General features: G+C 42.2%; 1 protein-coding gene across 4 annotated transcripts in view; it reads left to right on the top strand.

Annotated features, from left to right (window-relative positions):
• Nucleotides 1-18,076, top strand: part of DIP2B (disco interacting protein 2 homolog B) — a 60,968-nt gene extending 42,892 nt beyond the window's left edge. For all 4 annotated transcript variants that reach the window (XM_048928605.1, XM_048928603.1, XM_048928602.1 and 1 more), the window contains 24 exons: nucleotides 197-290; nucleotides 805-924; nucleotides 1,611-1,725; nucleotides 2,298-2,437; nucleotides 2,527-2,663; nucleotides 2,977-3,057; nucleotides 3,307-3,434; nucleotides 3,795-3,909; nucleotides 4,855-5,056; nucleotides 5,685-5,794; nucleotides 5,931-6,011; nucleotides 6,576-6,699; nucleotides 7,681-7,802; nucleotides 8,345-8,456; nucleotides 9,114-9,223; nucleotides 9,840-9,970; nucleotides 10,537-10,705; nucleotides 11,660-11,830; nucleotides 12,003-12,064; nucleotides 12,186-12,243; nucleotides 12,583-12,657; nucleotides 13,125-13,302; nucleotides 13,488-13,611; nucleotides 14,129-18,076. In XM_048928605.1, coding sequence (XP_048784562.1) covers nucleotides 197-290; nucleotides 805-924; nucleotides 1,611-1,725; nucleotides 2,298-2,437; nucleotides 2,527-2,663; nucleotides 2,977-3,057; nucleotides 3,307-3,434; nucleotides 3,795-3,909; nucleotides 4,855-5,056; nucleotides 5,685-5,794; nucleotides 5,931-6,011; nucleotides 6,576-6,699; nucleotides 7,681-7,802; nucleotides 8,345-8,456; nucleotides 9,114-9,223; nucleotides 9,840-9,970; nucleotides 10,537-10,705; nucleotides 11,660-11,830; nucleotides 12,003-12,064; nucleotides 12,186-12,243; nucleotides 12,583-12,657; nucleotides 13,125-13,302; nucleotides 13,488-13,611; nucleotides 14,129-14,381 — 3,012 coding nt within the window. In that variant the 3' untranslated portion in view covers nucleotides 14,382-18,076. The remainder of the gene's footprint in view (nucleotides 1-196; nucleotides 291-804; nucleotides 925-1,610; nucleotides 1,726-2,297; nucleotides 2,438-2,526; nucleotides 2,664-2,976; nucleotides 3,058-3,306; nucleotides 3,435-3,794; nucleotides 3,910-4,854; nucleotides 5,057-5,684; nucleotides 5,795-5,930; nucleotides 6,012-6,575; nucleotides 6,700-7,680; nucleotides 7,803-8,344; nucleotides 8,457-9,113; nucleotides 9,224-9,839; nucleotides 9,971-10,536; nucleotides 10,706-11,659; nucleotides 11,831-12,002; nucleotides 12,065-12,185; nucleotides 12,244-12,582; nucleotides 12,658-13,124; nucleotides 13,303-13,487; nucleotides 13,612-14,128) is intronic.
• The last annotated feature ends 1,409 nt before the right edge of the window (nucleotides 18,077-19,485 follow it).

Raw genomic sequence — 19,485 nt, 5'->3', positions numbered from 1 at the left:
TAGGGACCACTGACTGTTAAGTCAGTCATACCTTTCTCTCTCCAGAGAATTGTGCATCTAGCAGAAAGCGTAGAAGCATCATCAGTAAATTTATGTGGCTTTGTAGTATGGAGAGGGCTTGGGAGCTGAGGGTGACTTCTGCTTTGTAATTCGGTTGGTGAGCATTTTCTCAAAAAGTCCTTTTTCTGCTTTTCAGAATGTAATGAACAAATTGCATACTATCAGCGTGCCCTATTCTGTGATGAAAACCTGCCCACTGTCATGGGTGCAGAGAGTTCATACTCACAAAGGTAACTGTAACTGTATGTTCTGCAACTTAAGCTTGAAGCTTTCAGAATAAATGAGAGAAGAGCATTAAAATCTGAGATATTTTGGAGCCTCTCTTTTTGCTCTTCAGTGACAAATCAAACAGACCAAGTTGCTAATTTGTTTCAAAACGTGCACAAACTCTTAATCAGCAAACTGCAGAGAACTTCATAGGAACCTCACAACCTGTGTGCTTGAAATCAGTGCTTATGAGACAAAGAAAATAGTTGAGCACAGAGAGATCCATTGATCCCAAATCCTTAGTGGGGTGTTCAAGTGGTGCTGGTGGTCCTGGCATCTTGGAGAAGGGGCTGCAGCAGCTCAGGTGGTGGAAAGTGGCCTGCATGTAACAGCAGATGCTGTTCTGTGTTAGGGTTTGCTATCACTACAGGCTCAATGGCCTTGGAGTTTTCTCATCTGTAGTGTTAGAGTGTATTGAAAATGACTCATGGAAAACTTTCATTTATTCTGATACCTCTTTTTTGTGTTGGGTTGCAGCAAAAGTTGCTTTAGTCAAGTGTCGAGACTTGCACTGGGCCATGATGGCCCATCGAGACCAAAGAGACGTCAGTTTGAGTTCTCTACGCATGCTGATTGTAACTGATGGTGCAAATCCCTGTGAGTATGCCCATACTGCTGTTCTCCAGAGAGATTTCTCAGCAAGTTATTACCACGTGCTCAAATCTAACTCCTTTTGCAGAAGACATGTGTTAGGGTGTTAGGCACCACCAGAGCAGTGGTGCATGGCAGCTGCTGAGTCGTGGTCTGAACCACTGATTGAGCACCTAGGGAGAAGACCTGGACAGATGTGAGAGCACAGGTGAAAGCAATTCACCTGTGAACTGAGAAGGTGAAGCCTGGCTCCACCTTTCTTAGACCTCATGTATGGCTAGCTAAGGGGCATAAAGAAGTATTTGTCTAGGTCATAATAACTGGAAGGGATGACTGGAATACTGTTAGACCAGTTTTTGATTACAACCACTGCATGGAGACAGAGCCTGTGTATGTCTGCATACTGTTGGAAGTTTGGAAAGTATTTGCATTCTTGTTTTGTACTATTAATGTATTGGGGTTTTTTATTTGTTAAAAACAAGCATCCTAACCCATTGCAGAGCAGAAAAATAGACCTGGTTTATCACAAGTCCTGTTCAGTAGACACTGATATCTTACAAGGTGTCACCTACAGTTTTTAGTAGTGATACTGTACGTATTCTCTGCTAATAAGCTGCACTTATTTCTAGGCAGTTTTGGAGACTTTAAAAAACTATATATAAGATTATAGTTGAATATTTCTTTTTTTTCAGGGTCTGTTTCCTCATGCGATGCCTTCCTGAGCTTGTTTCAGAGTCACGGGCTTAAACCAGAGGCAATTTGTCCATGTGCCACATCTCCGGAAGCGATGACTATTGCAATACGGAGGTAATGGCTGCTCAGCACTGCAGTTTATCTGCTAGATTAAGTGATGCTGGCTAAGGCTTGTTCACACATCTGTTGGTCATAGTTGACTTCAGCATGTAATAAGCTCCACTGACATTTACTGTGTGTACTCAGGGTATTCAAGTAGCTAAATCGTTCAGCGAGTGTTTTTTTCTCTGTAAGATGAGCAATATCTCAACAGGACCTTTAAGAATTCTGCACTGCTTTCTGAGTTGAAAATCAATATGAGTTTATACAGCCACTTTCATAGTCTGCTTGTGTCCATTGCTGCCCTCTGTAAATCAGTAGCACTGTAATCACCTGTGAGCTGGTATTTAACACAGGTTAAATTAAAGACCTGGAAGAAGAGTTGTGATTCACGTGATGATTCGCATTTGCCCAAGAATAAGTGTTCTTACTTAGAGTTTGATGCCTGGTTCTCACCAGAGGACATCTCTGCTCCCATTTTACAGTTTAAATTTGTTATGCAAAGAACAGACACTGAAGTTTGCATTCTTCGGGTGCTCTGATGTCTTATGTGTGATTTGGCGTATTGACTTCTGTGTCTTTCAAAGGCCCGGGGTTCCTGGGGCACCTCTGCCTGGAAGAGCCATACTGTCCATGAATGGGTTGAGTTTTGGAGTGATACGTGTCAATACTGAAGACAAAAACTCTGCACTCACTGTTCAGGATGTTGGGCACGTGATGCCAGGAGGTAAGAATACATGGGAGTCTCTCCTGAGGATGTCTGAGAATGCTCTGGAACGTGTTGGGAAAAGAATCACTCTGTTTGATTGGTCCTAGGAATGATGTGTATAGTGAAACCCGATGGACCACCTCAGCTGTGTAAAACAGATGAGATTGGAGAAATCTGTGTCAGCTCCAGAGCAGGAGGAATGATGTATTACGGGCTGGCAGGGCTGACAAAGAATACGTTTGAGGTATGTGCAGCAGAATGTATATTTCTTCCCTGATTTCCTCTTAAGAACAACCTTTGGATGTTCTCTTGTTTTTGTAACTTACGTGTTAATGTCGGCTTTTGAAGAGAAACCCAGAAAAACTCATTATGGTTAAATATTTTCTGTGCTTCTCCTTCGTGAGGATGCCTCACGGTGCTAAAATGATTGCAGCGGGGATTTCCTCCTTATTGTTTCACTCACATACAATACAGCTCTTGATACTGAATCATGGGAGCGTGTTTTTCTAGCCTCAGGCAAATCCACTTTGCCTCCAACGTCCTCCCTTCTGTTGCAGGTTATTCCTCTGAACTCAGCTGGCTCTCCAGTGGGTGATGTGCCATTTGTCCGTTCTGGCTTGCTGGGCTTTGTTGGACCTGTACGTAACATAGCTTCTGAGCTTGTGTGGGCGTGTGCTAATGGCCTAGAATGTTTAAAAGAAGAGCATTTGTGTTTGGAAATGTGTGTGTGTGGTTGCTTGTTGAGAGTGACAAGATAATTGAGAGAGAATTCTGTTGATCTAGCTACTGAGACCAGTAAGAATTGCAGAATATGCAAATCCTGGAATTTGTGTCTGCTTTATATATAAACGTGTGGGTCACCAACTGGTACCTTTCTTATCTTTCAGGGCAGTTTGGTGTTTGTGGTTGGAAAAATGGATGGATTGCTGACAGTCAGTGGACGGAGGCACAATGCTGATGACATTGTCGCAACTGGGTTGGCAGTAGAGTCAATAAAAACAGTTTACAGAGGAAGGTTAGTAAATTAAAACTCACCCCTCCCCTAAGCTTCCCCACGTAATATAATGAAATGGGATCTTCAGTATAATCTCCCACTTTTCTCCAGTAACTGGTCTGTTTTGGTAGGTCAGTTGAAGTAAACATATTTTTGGCTCAGCCATTAATTGGCCTGGTGACTGTTTTGCTGTCTTATATTTTATTTTCTGTACTTGCCCCCATGGGTTTGGTTTCTTTGTGAGGATTTTTTTTTTTTTTTTTTTTTTTTTTTTTTTTTTTTTGAGAGAGAGAGAGAGAGAAAGTTTTATCTTCTTTTGGTCACTGCTGCTGAGGAGTATATTCAGAATTCCTGCCAACGTAGCTCTCCTGTTGTCCTTAGGATTGCTGTATTCTCAGTATCTGTCTTCTACGATGAGAGGATTGTGGTGGTGGCAGAGCAGAGGCCAGATGCATCTGAGGAGGACAGTTTTCAGTGGATGAGTCGAGTACTGCAGGTAAGCCCAGTGACAAAGGTGGACAATGGGGGTTTGTGCAGTTTTTCGGTGTGTGGGCAGATCAGAGGCCATCAGCGTGACCTACATGCAAAAAGCATGGTCTTGTGCCTCTTGGCACAAGGTAGTTTTACAAGGTTGCAAGCTGGGTACATCTGCTGTGTACAAGCTGTTCTGTTGTGTCCTGAAGGTCCTGGGAAAGTGGCTGCAACAAAGAATAAGCTCTAACAAATTTATCAGCATTGTGCTACACAGTGGCTGTATAGAGAAACACAATTGCCTCTCAACACTGCAAAGCAGATCTAGTGCTCAAACGCAGTAATTCTGCTACTGTATTAGATCTTGCTAGTGTTCAAAGCCAGGTTTTAAAGTTGCCCTTATCTTTAAGGCATATTTTCAATAGAAAGGCAGTAAACAGAAAGTAGTTAAAACAGCTGAACAAGCGTAGTCCTGAGAAAGTAGAACAAATGGCAAATGCTTACTTTGAGAGCTGCATGCAGGAATGTGGTGAGGTATGCAAAGTAGGCAGAGAAATCAGGGAAGTACCTGGTAACCTGAATAATGTATTAGTTGCCTGAGTGCTGAGGCAGACAAAAAAAGAACAGAGTGATGATACAGTGGAGAGACAGATGGATAAAATCCTAGGATCAAAATCATGTGATTTTGATCACAAGCAACTGGGTATATTTTGAGATTTTAGTCATGAAAAGTTTAAAAATGAACTTCTGGTATATGGATTGGATTAGGGATGCAAGCAGGCACTTAACTCTTAACACTGAGTAAGAGGAACTAATGCTGCACAGGTGAAATTGCATGACAGTGTCTGCCCTGCTCCTTCAGTACCTTACAAATGTAGCATTTTGTTTTGTGACATGGCAGTGAAGCCTGTAAAACTACACCATCTCCAGTAACACCAAAAATTCAAGTGACCTTCTTTCCTTTCCTTAGGCAATTGACAGCATTCACCAAGTGGGTGTATATTGCCTTGCTCTTGTGCCAGCTAATACATTGCCAAAAACTCCCCTGGGAGGGATCCATATCTCTCAAACTAAACAGCACTTTCTGGAGGGCTCTCTGCATCCGTGCAACATCCTCATGTGCCCGCACACGTGTGTGACGAACTTGCCAAAACCCAGGCAGAAACAACCAGGTAACCTGAGTCCCTTTTGTTTAATGTTGGTGAATTGAAGCTCACTACTTCAGATACGGGAAGCTGTACGATGCCTGTGACACTGAGTGTCCTGCTTGCTAGAAGCAGGGACTTGTGTTGTTGCCCATGGCTACTTTGTTTGATGCCTTTCTTGGCACGTGGCAGTCAGGAATTCTGATTCCTACTTTTGAGCTCATTGAGACCATCTCTGCCAATGAGTGGGAGATGAGCCCTGCCTTCTGAACTGTATTATCAAGATTTCATTGTCTCTTCTCACTTGTGCCTGGGAGCAGCAGAAAACCTTTCTGCCTTTGCGTTCAACAGACTGCAGTTCTAGGCCAGCTCCTTATCGTTTATATTACAAGTCCTGACTGCAGCGCAGACCTCAATCCTCCTTTACAAAGCAGCAGCTTTTCTCCTTGTGTTAAGTCTGATTTTTGGGGTAAAGGAAACTTAGTCTGCCTCATATATAACCAAAGGAAAAGTTACTTTGTTATAAGTTGCTACCAGGCCTCCAGAGCTGTCAGCTTTTTCTTGTTTGTAACATTACTCTGCTGCAGGTAATACTGAAAGACGCCATTCATAGCACATGAGTGCGTTCTGATTCTATGTGGCTCTTAACCAACAGGTGTTGGCCCTGCCTCTGTGATGGTGGGGAACCTGGTTGCTGGGAAGCGTATTGCTCAAGCCTCTGGAAGAGATCTTGGTCAAATAGAAGACAATGATTTAGTTAAAAAGGTAAATCAGTGTTTTTTACAAATGGAGTGTGCAAGAAGAGTTTATCCTACAGTTGAATGCAAGGCAGCAAAATGAGACAAACATAGTATTGTTTAAGTAGAGGAACTAGTATTTAGTTACTGCCTCTTTGTTTTAGCACCAGTTCCTGACAGAGGTGTTACAGTGGAGAGCTCACACAACTCCTGACCACGCGCTCTTCCTCTTATTAAATGCCAAGGTACAGTCACTTTTGGTTTTTTTTTAAGGTCCAGCATGTTATTCAGCCTAAGTTAGAGACTGTGTTTAACATCTTTGCCCACTGCAGTGTCCTCTATTTTGCCTCTTTGTCAGAAGTTGCCCTAGGGTTTCTAACTTAAACTTGCACCTTTTGAACCTGCAGGTCACTTGTCATCTTAATGCCTGCAGTGGTTTGATGCTTCATTTTAAAACTGAGCGTGTTTGTAGGTCCCACTGGTTCCTGTATCATTTAATGATGTATCCCTGTTGAGTATATTCTGGCTAGGTTCTGGTGCAAGAAGACTTGAACTGACTCCTGGAAGGTAGAATTTTCTAGAACAGATCTAACTCTATTTCTGTCTTTTCCAAATTGTAGTGGATAAACAGCTCAGTGAGCACCAGCAGCAGATAGGTATTGATAACTTGTAGCTATAGACTAATGCTAGTGAGCGAGGTTGTTCTGTTTTTTTGGTTTGGTTCCAGCAGCTGTCTTACTGACACGTGTTGTGCTTGCTGGAAGCTAGTGTCAGAGGCTGTGGTTGGAACACTTCTGTCTCTTTTCAAGGGAACTGCTGTGTGTACAGCCACCTGCCTTCAGCTGCACAAAAAAGCTGAGAGAATTGCATCAGTGCTCTGTGACAAAGGACATCTCAATGCAGGAGACAATGTGGTGCTTCTTTATCCTCCTGGTAAGCAAGCTTTAAAAAGAACTGCATCCCATCGTGAAAATGCAGTGTGGTGTTTCTTTGAAATTTCATTGAGATCTGGAAGTCCAGGGGGGGATCATTGAAACACCAAGACATCAGGGATGCATGACTTCCTGATCTAGTTTTGACTCCATAGAGGGCTGTCCTCATGTCTTGCAGTTGCAGTATCACAACTCCAGCATTGATTCTTTAGTTTTGGAAGAGTGGATTTGTACCTTCTCACTCCTGGAGAGATGCCTTCAGCTCTAGGGATCTTACTGTCTCCTGATGCTTAGGATAAAAACTTTTTTTTTGTGGTTATCAAAGAACTTATGGTATGATGACACTTACTGTAAGATTACTAGAAATGTGTGACCGCACTGCATGTGCTGGAGAAATGCATTTATGTGCCCTAACTGAGACCTCTTGGCTCCTGGTCTGTTCAGATCTTGTTTGCCTGAAGTCACGATGACAATTAGCAGCTGTTTATCCAGGGAAAGCTGTGAGAAATGGCAGGGTGGGTTCTGGTACTGAGTGGTGCCGTCGCCTTCAGCTCTGCTAGCTGCCTCTTCCACAGCAGTAGGTTGGGAACAGTGGGAAGTGTGGTCTGTCTGCTCACACCTTTATCACTTGGCGTGTGTACAATGCTCACTGCTGATGAGAGGTGCTGTGTACTTCCACTGCCAGAGACTGTTTTGAACTGACTGACTTTCGAGTCATTCAACACTGGGATATTCTTTTCCTGAACAGTGGATATGGTTTGCTGTGGTCAGTGTTCTCTGCTTTCCCAGTCCCCTGTCCCAAGCTTCCTTAGCTTCCTTGCCATGCTGACCTAACAGTTTGGTCTGCTTATGTTGGACACCTGTGCTGTGGGAGTGTACCTTTTTCTAATGAAAATTTTAACTGATGCTCAGAGAAAACTCCTCAGGGGAAAGGCTGGTGTCACCAGGGTGTTGTACACTACAGCCTGTCGTGTCCTTGCAGGCATTGAGCTAATCACCGCGTTCTATGGCTGTTTGTATGCTGGCTGCATCCCTGTGACCGTGAGACCACCTCATGCTCAGAGCCTCACTGCTACGCTGCCCACTGTGCGAATGATCGTGGAAGTGAGTAATGGGGCCTCAGTGTGGCTGGAGCACTCTTGTTTCAGCCTCTCCCATTTGAATAGTTAACACAGCTGTCTACGGTATTTACATGACAGTGGTGAAGGACAGTGTTCTAATTCATAAGATGCAAGAGAGAACCACCCCTCCTATGGAACAGTTGTTTCTGAGGGATACTAATGTGATGGTGCTACCTAAAATTTCGTACCCATCTCCTTACTGGAGGGTGCAAATCCTGCTATCAATTATTTTCCAAGTCAGTAATCTAGACAGAATATTTCCACATTATAAACAGAGAAGAAGTTAGATTTGGGCTGTTGAAATAATTTACTTGCTCTAAAGGTTCTGCCCTGGTTGTTTGCCTTTTAATCTGAGTTTGGGGTTTAATGAAGGAAGTGTTGGAAAACCCACAGCAATTAATGCGAGTCGACCAGGGAGAAGGTGGCTGCAGGTGGTAAAATATATTCTGTGAATATGAAATCTTGCAGTGAATAACGTCTGAAGGAGTTGCTTTTGTCTTGATTAGCAATTGTTTATCTTTTTAGGTCAGCAAAGCTGCCTGTATTCTCACAACCCAGACCTTAATGAGACTACTGAAATCCAGAGAGGCAGCTGGTGCTGTAGATGTGAAAACCTGGCCGACCATCATTGATACAGGTGTGGTCTGTGGACTTGGAAGACTTTTTCAAGTTCTGTGCAGGGGTTACCATTGACTTCCCAAGGGAGAGGCTGTTCCCCATTCCAGATGTTAACCAGATGGCTCATAAGGTTTTGTCAGAATGTTCAGAAGAATGATGAAAGATAGGAGCCAAGTCTTTGTTTGCTCATCTCTTTTCTCCATTTGTTGAACTATTGATGGAACATAATTTTCATGGAAAGCCACATTGAAATAACAGTCATTCCTTGATGACAGCGTTTCAAGCTGTGGTCGATTTACCTGGCCTCCTGGTCTGGCACTGTAGAGTGACTCAGAGGGCATAAGAAGCAGGATATGTTCCTGGACTGATTGTATCTCCTGATACCTGGTCTTGCTTCATCCCTTGGCTCTGGAGTTTAAGAAAATTCAAGAAAAATTAAAATAATTATTTAAAATGTTTATAAGTATTTAAAATGTTTGGTTTACGCACAGAAAAGAATGAATAACTTCTTCCAGGGGAATTTTTGCAAGACTCTTTTTATGTCCTGTGTGTCGTCTTTGTAAAATGTTGTAATCAAAAGATTTATGGTCCACCTCAGTCTTTCTGAAAACTGTTCTTTTTTTAAACACTAATTTAGTAATAAAAAATTAAACATGTTTGTTTCTTTCTTGCACAGATGACTTGCCCAGGAAGCGGCTCTCTCAGATCTATAAACCACCTACGTCTGAAATGTTAGCATATCTAGATTTTAGTGTTTCCACAACAGGCATGCTTACAGGAGTGAAGGTACAGTAAAATGCTTCTAGAAGACAAATTTTTTGGTGTCTTGTCTTTGGCTGATAATCCAGACCAGCTCTCCTGCTTACCTCCACCAAAACTGGCTTTGTAGCTTAAATAAAGGCCGTACTTTTCTCTGAGTAAGGCTGTAAATTCCCTGCATGCAATGCAGTGTGACTTCAGACTGAAGAATCAGCTCTGCTATATAGAAAGTGAGGTTTCTACAGTGGGCATCAGGAGTTCTGCTGCCTCCCACCAGAGAGCAGGCTGACAGGAGAGCAGTGGGTGTGAGGAACACAGCTGTGTGCTTTTGCTTCTCCCCCCAACACTAAGAGCAAAATAGGAATGCAATTGACAGAGAAGATGATATGAAACTGAAAAATGAAAGCCTTAGTGTGTCATTAATGATCAGCTCTGTTTGGAGCCTGAGAAGCCCAAAACCTTTCAACAGTAGCTGTTGTCACAGTTCCTGGCTCGTGTGGTTCTGCAATGCTCTGCATCTGCTGTGGGAGATAAGGGAAGAAGAAATGCTATCAAGGCAGTTGGAGTTCTTACCTGCCTGTCTTTACTGTGATGTGAGATTTCAGCAGGATTTCATCCAGTTTCTCTGTCTTTGGTGTTGCAGATGTCCCACGCAGCAGTGAGTGGTCTCTGCAGGGCCATCAAGCTTCAGTGTGAGCTCTACTCCTCACGGCAGATTGCGATTTGTCTTGACCCCTACTGTGGACTAGGGTTTGTGCTCTGGTGCCTTTGCAGGTAGGACCCTTCAGGGAGAAAAGGGTAAAGGTTAACTCTTGGTAGATTTTAAATGGGAAATAGCAGTCCATGGCTGTAATGAGGCATATATTTTGGCATTACAAAATGACTAACTTGTAGCAAGAGGAGAATTTGTCTTAAACTGACAATAATATGTTCCCTTTTCCTGCAGGTTAGCAAGTTGTTATCCCATGTTGATTATGCACATTTGTGCTGCCAAATATTACTGGCTTCAGAATGCTTCTCTTCCTTGATTATATGTTGCAGCAATGGAATTTTCTTTCTGTAGATTGTGTGGTTGAGCTGATTCTCTTCCTTTGCTTTCAGTGTGTGCACGCTTGTGTGCACATAAATTGTTGTTCTTGTAAAGTAAGTTGTATTTATAATACATTGTTGCTACAGAATGTGGGCATTGGAGCTATCATCAGTTTGCCTCAGATCAGAGTCCCACAGCTTGCTTGTGGTCTATCAGGAATGTAAGACGAAATGAAAATATAGTAAATATTAATTTAAAGATTGCTACCTGCTACACAAAAATATATTCTTCTCTTTGATGTTTTTCGCAGTGTGTATTCTGGACACCAGTCAATTTTAATTCCTCCTATGGAGCTGGAATCCAATCTTTCTCTCTGGTTATCTACTGTCAGCCAGCATAAAATAAGGGACACTTTCTGTTCCTACTCAGTCATGGAACTGTGCACAAAGGGACTTGGAAACCAAGTTGAAACATTAAAGGTGAGAAATGTTTCTTAACAATTGCGCCACATAAATTAATGCAACTGCTGTAGCAAGTGAAGTGACACGGTTGTTAAAGACAACACATAATGATGCACAAGCCTGCTGCCCACAGCTTGCTCAGAAAGCAAAAGCAACAAAAGAATGTTTGGAGCCCCAGGAAATTAAAAGGATTGAAATCAAGTAAGGTGCGTGCATTGCAGTGTAGGGGGCACATTGCCAAGGAGTGTCAGAGACTGCTGGGCAAGCCCTGAAGAGAGGATGCCAGCAGCAAAATGCTCTGCGGAGGAATTGCTTATATAACAGTCTGCAGTGAAGGCTCAGATCAGTGCATGATGTAAAGCACACACGTTAAGTGCTTGGCTAAATAAAGGGGTTTCCTCCTGGGGGATGAGAGGAAGGAAAAAACAGCTGCATAAAAGGCTGGAGGTGTTTTCTGCTTGGGGTTTACTGACATAATTTGAGAGCTCCATCTAGAAGGTTAAGAATCAGTCTTGTTCTGTTGGTGGCATAGAGTCCCTCTGCCTTGTGGTCTGTCACCAGTTAACAGAATAACGTACGGGTCTGTAGTGCTCATGCTGTTCAGTGCATTTATGATATGGTTTGGAAGTAATAACGGATTAATGGATTCTGGTCTTGGTTTGGTTAAAGGCTCAGTGCAACTTCTATAAATGGCTCCACATTCTCACTTGGTTTGGTTTCCATCTATATAAAATAGGGAATGAAAGGTGTAATCTTAGCTGACAAGCTCTGCAGAAGCACATGGCACTACATTCTCTAGCAAGGGAGCTGTGCTGACAATCTTGTTCTACCAATGTTTTTAGGCTCTGGTCAGATATTTTACAGTAACAAATAGGAACTGAAAAGAGGACATTGAGCACAAGAAGTCACTTTCTCAGGGGGATGAGATCTCGGTGCAGTGTCCTGTGCACTCATTTGCACACTCTTTTCTAGGCACGAGGAATTAATCTGTCCTGTGTCCGGACGTGTGTGGTTGTTGCAGAGGAACGACCACGAGTTTCTCTCACTCATTCATTCTCAAAACTCTTCAAAGACATTGGCCTGTCATCTCGTGCTGTAAGCACCACCTTTGGATCAAGAGTCAACGTTGCTATCTGTTTGCAGGTAACAGGAATGCTTTCTAGGGCCTGTGCTGTCACTGCCATCAGGTTTCCACGTTACCAATTGAGAGTACAATGCAAACTTCCTAATCTGAGTGTGATTCTTTACTGTGAGCTTAGCCCCACATGGGCACAAGTTGCCTAAAATATATATTTTTTAATGTTTACTGTTTTAGGGAACCTCTGGGCCTGATCCCACCACAGTGTATGTAGACCTGAAATCCTTGAGACATGACAGGTACAGTAAGTTTGCTTTATGAGTAACTCATCTATAAAATGTTGTAATAGCACTGAGCTACCACTCCTCTCAGTAGATTTCAGCTCTCTTCTTTCCCTGACTGTGTTTTCTTTAATTTCAGAGTACGTCTAGTGGAAAGGGGAGCTCCACAAAGTCTGCTGCTTTCGGAATCTGGGAAGGTAATTTCACGTTTCTCCCCTTCCCCTCATGATGCTGACGTGTAGCTGATAGCTGTGGCCTCGTGGCATAGCATGGGGAGTGTTGGTTACACTGCTCCTCTGAAAGGTTACTTTGATTTGTAATGGAGTAGAGTGCCTTACCCGTGTGGCTCTTCAGACAGGAAATACTTTTGTTCTGACAGTGCTTCGTCGTACGTGCCCTAGCATGTTCTATCCATGTTAGTGATTTCCATGGGTGAAACCGTGCCTTTGTGGAAACAAATGAACAGCCTTGGTGCTTTAGCCGTGTGTGAAGGTAATTCACAAACTGATTTGCATATTCCTTCTTATGATCTTTAGATTTTACCTGGAGTCAAAGTGGTTATTGTTAATCCTGAGACAAAAGGGCCTCTTGGAGATTCTCATCTTGGAGAGGTAAGATGTGACTTTTTGGGTAGCTTTTCCTGCTGTCTGCTTCTTGATCTGTGTTCTCTCTTTGATTATCTAAGTTGATGGTAAGCAATACCTGTGGGCCTCTTTTAAGTTGAATTACTGCTGGAGCGTTACTGCTCGTACGACTGGCTTCCAAATAATCTAATTTATATTTTGCTCTGCTTATCTCAGTAACACAACAGTATGTTCAGTCTGTGTTGAAATTATAAAAATCCACAGGTTTCCATATCCTCACTTTAATGTTATTAGCAGAGGATATCTGCAAGATCTCTGCATTTTTAGGGTGCTTGGCGGTTTGAGCTAAACGTGAAACGTTTTTGGACCTGGAAGGCCTTAGCTTTGTTCATACCTAATGAGACCCTCCTTGTTAGTTTATCGTTTGCTTTATTTAAACACTCAGAAGATGCCCTTTTGTTGTAACTTGCGGATCTGTTTTTCCACTTCTGCAGATTTGGGTGAACAGCCCACACACAGCCAGTGGCTACTACACCATCTACGACAACGAAACCCTGCAAGCTGATCATTTCAACACTCGTCTGAGCTTTGGAGATGCAGCTCAGACACTTTGGGCTCGGACTGGGTACCTTGGTTTTGTGCGTCGGACAGAACTTACAGCTGCCAGCGGAGGTAGGGCAGAAACGAGTCTTTATCTTTCAAATAAAGAGTTTTCTCCCATACAGTGCAATGGATAAGTTCTCATCAATGTATCTGTGTAAAGGAGACACTTGACTAGTATCCAAATCCCATTTACTGTCTGCCTCTTCCTGTTTTCGTTGTGCGCATGCATCTCATTTCTGATTTCTCCTCTCTAGAGCGCCACGATGCTCTGTATGTCGTTGGAGCACTGGATGAAACTCTGGAACTGAGGGGGCTGCGTTACCACCCGATTGATATCGAGACGTCTGTATCTCGGACGCACAGGAGCATTGCTGAATGGTAAAGCAGCAGTGAAAAATGAATTCATCCTAGTATAGATGGAACGTAGCAGTGCTTACATAAGGATGCAGGATTTAATAAGGAGAAAAAAAACATAAGCACAGAACATAGATAAATACTTTTTCAGATACTTCTTTTTTTCTTTTTGTGTTACCATCAGCAAGTGGTGTGATCTTGATATGCATCTCCTTTCCCATCCGTAGATAAAAATAATACTGGGCTGACTGACTGTGAATCTTGTCTCACAAGTCTGAATTCAAAATAGAAATCACAATTTCCAGTTCTGTGATTACACTTAAGTCGGTGAAGGCAGCAATTAATTCGTTTGTCAAATTGATTTGTGTCTGAACTGATGTTTGACACACTGACAGTGGGTATTCGTTGGAGTTGTGCTACTTGGTAATGCAATGCAAATCAGGTGGTAAATGCTATCTAAGGAAAAAAATTCGGAACTCTGCATTTTTGTATTTGTGAAAATAACTCGGTTTTCTGTTTGTTTGCTCTTTGTAACTTTCAGTGCTGTATTCACATGGACCAACTTGCTCGTGGTCGTCGTGGAGCTGTGTGGCTGTGAACAGGAGGCCCTGGATTTGGTTCCTCTGGTTACAAACGTGGTCCTGGAAGAGCATTATCTCATTGTGGGAGTGGTGGTGGTGGTTGATCCCGGCGTTATTCCTATCAATTCCAGGGGGGAGAAACAACGGATGCATCTCCGTGACAGTTTTCTGGCTGACCAGTTAGACCCCATCTATGTTGCTTATAACATGTAGTGTGTGGGGGAGCGATGCTCAGAAACTTGATGGCTCCACCAAACGACAAAGGGTGGCCGTAGAAATGAAGCTGGTGAAAATTACTAATACTTGATATAAAGTTTGAGATTGCTGCCATATTCCCTTCATCTCATCCTGTGATATTAAGATCACATGAACTACCAGTGGAAAAAAGGAAATGTGGTAGACAATGGAAAACATTCGTAACGGTTTACTGAAATATTAGCTTTATAGCAAATGCAAAGTTGACAAGCATGTGAGCTACAAAATTCCTAAGGCCTTTACAGTAGTGTTACTTTTTTCATCTGTTGTACATATTTGTATTTTTATCTAATACTGTTTTAGGATTCTCTAAGGGGAGGGTTTATTTAGTTAAGATAATAAACTATTAAGAGGAGGGTCATTGGAGTTCTGCAGTTCCCTACTATATAATGTACTTTGCATCTGTACTGTAGCTATCCATTCTGTGGGATCACACAACTTATTTAAAATCGTGCCATGACCAAATCAATAACTTACGGAATCTAAGAGTTACTTATTCAGATAGATATTTCTTGAATTTAAAAAAGAATTTTGCCTATATTTTAAATATGTAAATATTATTATACATAATTCACTTAGATAGAAAATTAACTTGGGTAATGATGACAGCTGAAGGTAGAAATTAAGGACAAGTAACTTTTGTGGTCCTTAGCATAATTGCATTCGGTTAGACAGCTGATGTGAGATAGGAGGATCTCACACAAGTTTTCTTCTTTCAGTATGTAGTCTTTTATTGCTGGCCAGAAGCGTGTCGTAGCACATAGAAACCCATGATTTAAAGGCACATCTTCCTAAACGAGGCTGAGATATTTAAAGAGTTGCATTGAACCTGGTAGAAATCGCAGTGCTAAGTCCAAAACGCTTGACTGAAATGATGCACTGGAGTTACAGTCTCTGCCTCCACTCTGAAACCTCGTGTTTAAAGGAGGAAAAAAATCCTATGGATGAACACGCAGCTAAATTCACTGTTTGTGCAGTTCAGTCATTATTCCATCCAGTTCCCTTGGGGGTATAGCAAGAATCACAGTAGATGAGCTCTGCTGTAAGCTGGGAGATGATGACCCAGATTCCTTCCAAACGTTCCCTGGAAGCAGTTTGATATTTCTGGGGTTTTGGCCGAGAGCAGTTCTACTACTACAGAAGGAGGCACGAAAATGCAACAGCAGTTCTGGTAAATGCATCGTTAACGTTAATATCCCAACCTTCAGAATGCTGTGTTAGCTTTCACACTGGTCAACATAAAGAAGCAGAAGCTGTAGAGCAGCGGGTCCAAGTTCTTCCTGCTGCAGGGAGCGACTGCACGCTGGGCTGAAGGGAGAGATGGCGTTTAAGCTCTGACTCAGAACAGCCTTTATTCAAGTAATCCTGAATAATATTCTAAATTCCTACGGGTGTTAAGGAAATATGATTTTGGAAGCAATGAGAGTTGATACCAGATATTGCAGCAGGGTTTTTTGAGTCAAATACGGTATACAGTGTAAATAAACTTGTTATTAAAATGCTCCTCATTACCTCGTCCCAAATTTGTAGGTGGTTTTTAAAAGGTTTGTAGGATGAGCTTTGAAGATCCTGTGGCAGTTATCAGCGCAGAACCTGGCGGATCTGTAAGCAAATCCCAGTTTGGTTCTTGAACAACTCCTGATGCATTCTGTTAGCTCTGAGGGCAGGAGTTCTGCAACGGAGATGGGAAGCTCTGAATGGTTTTGGAAAATATTCAGTGCTGAAGTAGAAACCGCAAGATTCTGCGGCACGTCTCGAGTTGAGTTGTTTGCAAACGCTTCAGTTTATAAGTGTGTATCAGTTTGTTTTTCCCTATCTGCCCCTGTAATGAGACAGCATTGCAGATGAAAGTTCCGTGCTGTTGTGCTGCTGCATGGATGTGACAGGTTTTCTGCCGCTGGTGTCCAGTTCCTTACAACATGCATCCTGAAATACCTTTACAAGAAGGTTTGTATGTTTAGTTTTGACAAATTGGCCACAGTGTAGGGACAGCAACAGGTGTAACTGTGACTAATACAGTTGGTACTGCAGCTGCTTATTTCTGGTGTGAAGTGCACTGAAGTTGTTCTTTTTCAGCCAGTGAAGTGGAGAATCTCCTTGTTTTGCTGTGAGCCACTTTTTTTGATTTTTCTTGCACAGCAAAGCGAACTGCAGTGCAGCTTCACTTTGTTGTTGCATATTTCAGGAAAAAAGCAACCAAGGGCCTTTTTCTTACTGAGATTAAAGCTTTGGGGAAGTTGTTTGTTGAAACAAACCTTGTTTGTTCACAGAGATGGATTTCAAATACAGATCTAGTATTTTATTGTACTTCCCTTTTTTCTTTTCAGAAATAAAAAGTGGATCCATTAATCTGATCACGGATTCTCAGTACATGGCAAATTGACTTTGTGAAATGGAATTTTTTTGAATGGCACACCTGACTTTTTTTTTTCCTTTGGTCTTTATATGGAGAAGTATTTGGTAGTTTCTCAAATTTTGGGCTTTTGTCTCACAAGCTTACTGCGTGCTCTTAATCTTTCTCTCCTGGTATATTACATTTCTCTGAGAACTAAATTTACAGTCCTGTCCTTAGAACAAGATAACATTCTGCTCTTGATTGCCAGTAAGTGATGTATAAAGCTGGCTGGGTTTGATTTCATTGAATGCTTTTGTCTGTGTTTGGTGCAGTGAAAAACAGAGTGTTGGAGAGGAAGAAGTACGGAGCTGTGAATCTGGAAACCCCGATTTCTAACTCCAGCTCTGCTAATGACTTGCCACAAGGCCTTCAACAGGTCATTTCACTCCTTCAGTTTCTTCATCTGTAGATGAGGATATTACCTAATCCTTACAACATCCCTGTGAGGTAACTAACTGTACAGCACTAAGTGCTAAGTATTTTTCATTGCTAGCCTCTTTGAGGTCAGGGTCAGTTTGTTCTTCCAAACTGATAAATGATTATTTGATTGTCTTGGGAGGGCTGTCAAGAGATGTGACCATTTCACTTTCAAATGCTTGCTTGGTGTCTTTCCACATGAGAACTGAGATATTTAACTTCACTAAACTTGCAGGGCCACTGAAGGTTCTGATGTCACGTGTTCAGGTTCAGAGTTGGGTTCTGTTCCATAACTGCTGAATCAGGTGTTGAGTCCCAAGCAGCAGACTTCCCGTGCTTGTTTGGCTTTGCAGCTTATCCAGTTGCAGAGGACAAATAATTTCCTCTTGCCGTCTGTCAGATTCCAAGCTACCAGCTGCAGTGAAACTTAAACTAGGAATTTTTACCAGTTGGAACTAAAATATTTTGTATGTCTTACTGTTTATGAATACTCCCTAAGCAAAATGTGTTGGCTACAGGTAATTTCGAGTCCTGTTTCGTTAACATTTGCACTGCATTTCTGGTTTAAATAAATGTAATTAAGATGTGTCATACTAACTGTCCTAAAAAGGTTGTAAAAATGATCAACTCTAGCCCTAAATGCAATTTTTCTTTAATTTCTGTCAACCTATTTACCATTGTCAAATTCAGATTACAGCATTATGTAATTATGTAAAAAGTTTTTATTTATTTAAAATTAGATTAGATATACATTTTTAAATTTAACATCTGGCTGGACAGTGTTCCATTAACGCATTGATTGTGTTTCCTTTGTCTTGTGTTAATAAATATTGATGCCTGATTGCTCGTTTAGTTCTTTATCTGCTGTTTCCCTGAAGGATTTTTAAAGAACCAAGATTGTTCAGCACTTAGCGCCCATGAAAGGGAGAACTTGTATTTTTGTTTGTTACTTGACATAGAAGTGCATGAGGCCTGCGCCTGTGAATAGCTGAGCTCCCTGCACTCCTGTGCCAATTCCCATCAGGATTTGGGGGTTTCTCTTCACTGGAAGAACAAAGCAATTGTGTAAGGCTCCATAGTGAGCTGATGAGACGTGCCCTGGTGGCACTTAGGATTGAACACTAGAATCTCTGCTGTCAAAAACAGTGGAATTTTTTAAATCAAGATTTACTTAACATCTACGAGTCTTTTAAGGTACGGTTTATTACCAGTGAGGATGTAATTATGATCATCTAACAGCAGCTACCATTGATGTACGTGCCACTTAGTGGTTACGTGGCTCTGGGTAAGAATACACAAACACGTTATTTACTACAAATGCCAGTTTTACAGTGTGCACATTTCGTTTTAAGTAAATCTTTATTAATACTGGGAAACCTCTAAAAGAAAATGAAAGACAGAAAAAAAATATCTTAGACTTGTTCAATTAATGAAGCTGAAATAGCCAATAAATCTTTTCATAAATGTTAGATTTGAGTGATCAGATTCCTTGAAGATTATTGCTTTGGTTGTCACAGCTGTGGCTCAGGCATGTTATGAGATACCTTGACCTCCCAGTAAAACTACAGGTGTAGGTAAAACATTGAGTCGTCCTCACAAAGAGGAATCCTGAGAACGCCAAGCTTTTGCTGTGGAGGGCGTTCCCACCTCCTCCATGCCCACATCAACTCCTGCCTGGGGGTTTGGTTGACTTCTGTGGGTGTTTCTGATGGGGTGCATCGTAACAAAGCAAAGCGGTGGTGCTTACAGGGAAACCGAAGGTTGGAGCCTGGCCTCAGCACCCTGATCCTGGGAGCAGGGAATTCCTGGGCATTCTCCTGGCTTCCTATGATATCCGATGGCACAGGCAGGAGCTGGTATCACCTATTCAACGGCTGGGATCCCTGGCACCCATCTGATAAGGAGCTTCTCTACAACGCTTTCATATTGCACCAAAGCTTTGATCAGAACCCTTTCAACGCTGCTTTTTACGCTTGGTGCTGGAACAGCAGTTAAACAGCAGTTACAGACATCGAACATCAGGGAGGGACTGCCAGGGGCAAACAGAATGGAATTTCCCTTATGTGCTGTGAGAATCACTGTGAAAGGCCGCTGCTACCCCACAGCCTTTTGTCTTTTTGTATTGACAACTGTGAGCAGCAGAGGGAAAACCCTAAAATTGCCCCGGGGTGGTCAAAATCCTCCCTGCTCATGGACGTTTGACCTTAGTTAAGATTAAAACTGCCTGAAATTCCTTTTTGTAATAGAACT

The sequence above is a fragment of the Lagopus muta genome, chromosome 28, assembly GCF_023343835.1.
Source record: "Lagopus muta isolate bLagMut1 chromosome 28, bLagMut1 primary, whole genome shotgun sequence".
Classification (NCBI taxonomy): Eukaryota; Metazoa; Chordata; class Aves; order Galliformes; family Phasianidae; genus Lagopus; species Lagopus muta.
The sequence above is the reverse complement of the archived record's forward strand: the minus strand, read 5'-3'. Positions and strand labels throughout refer to the sequence as shown.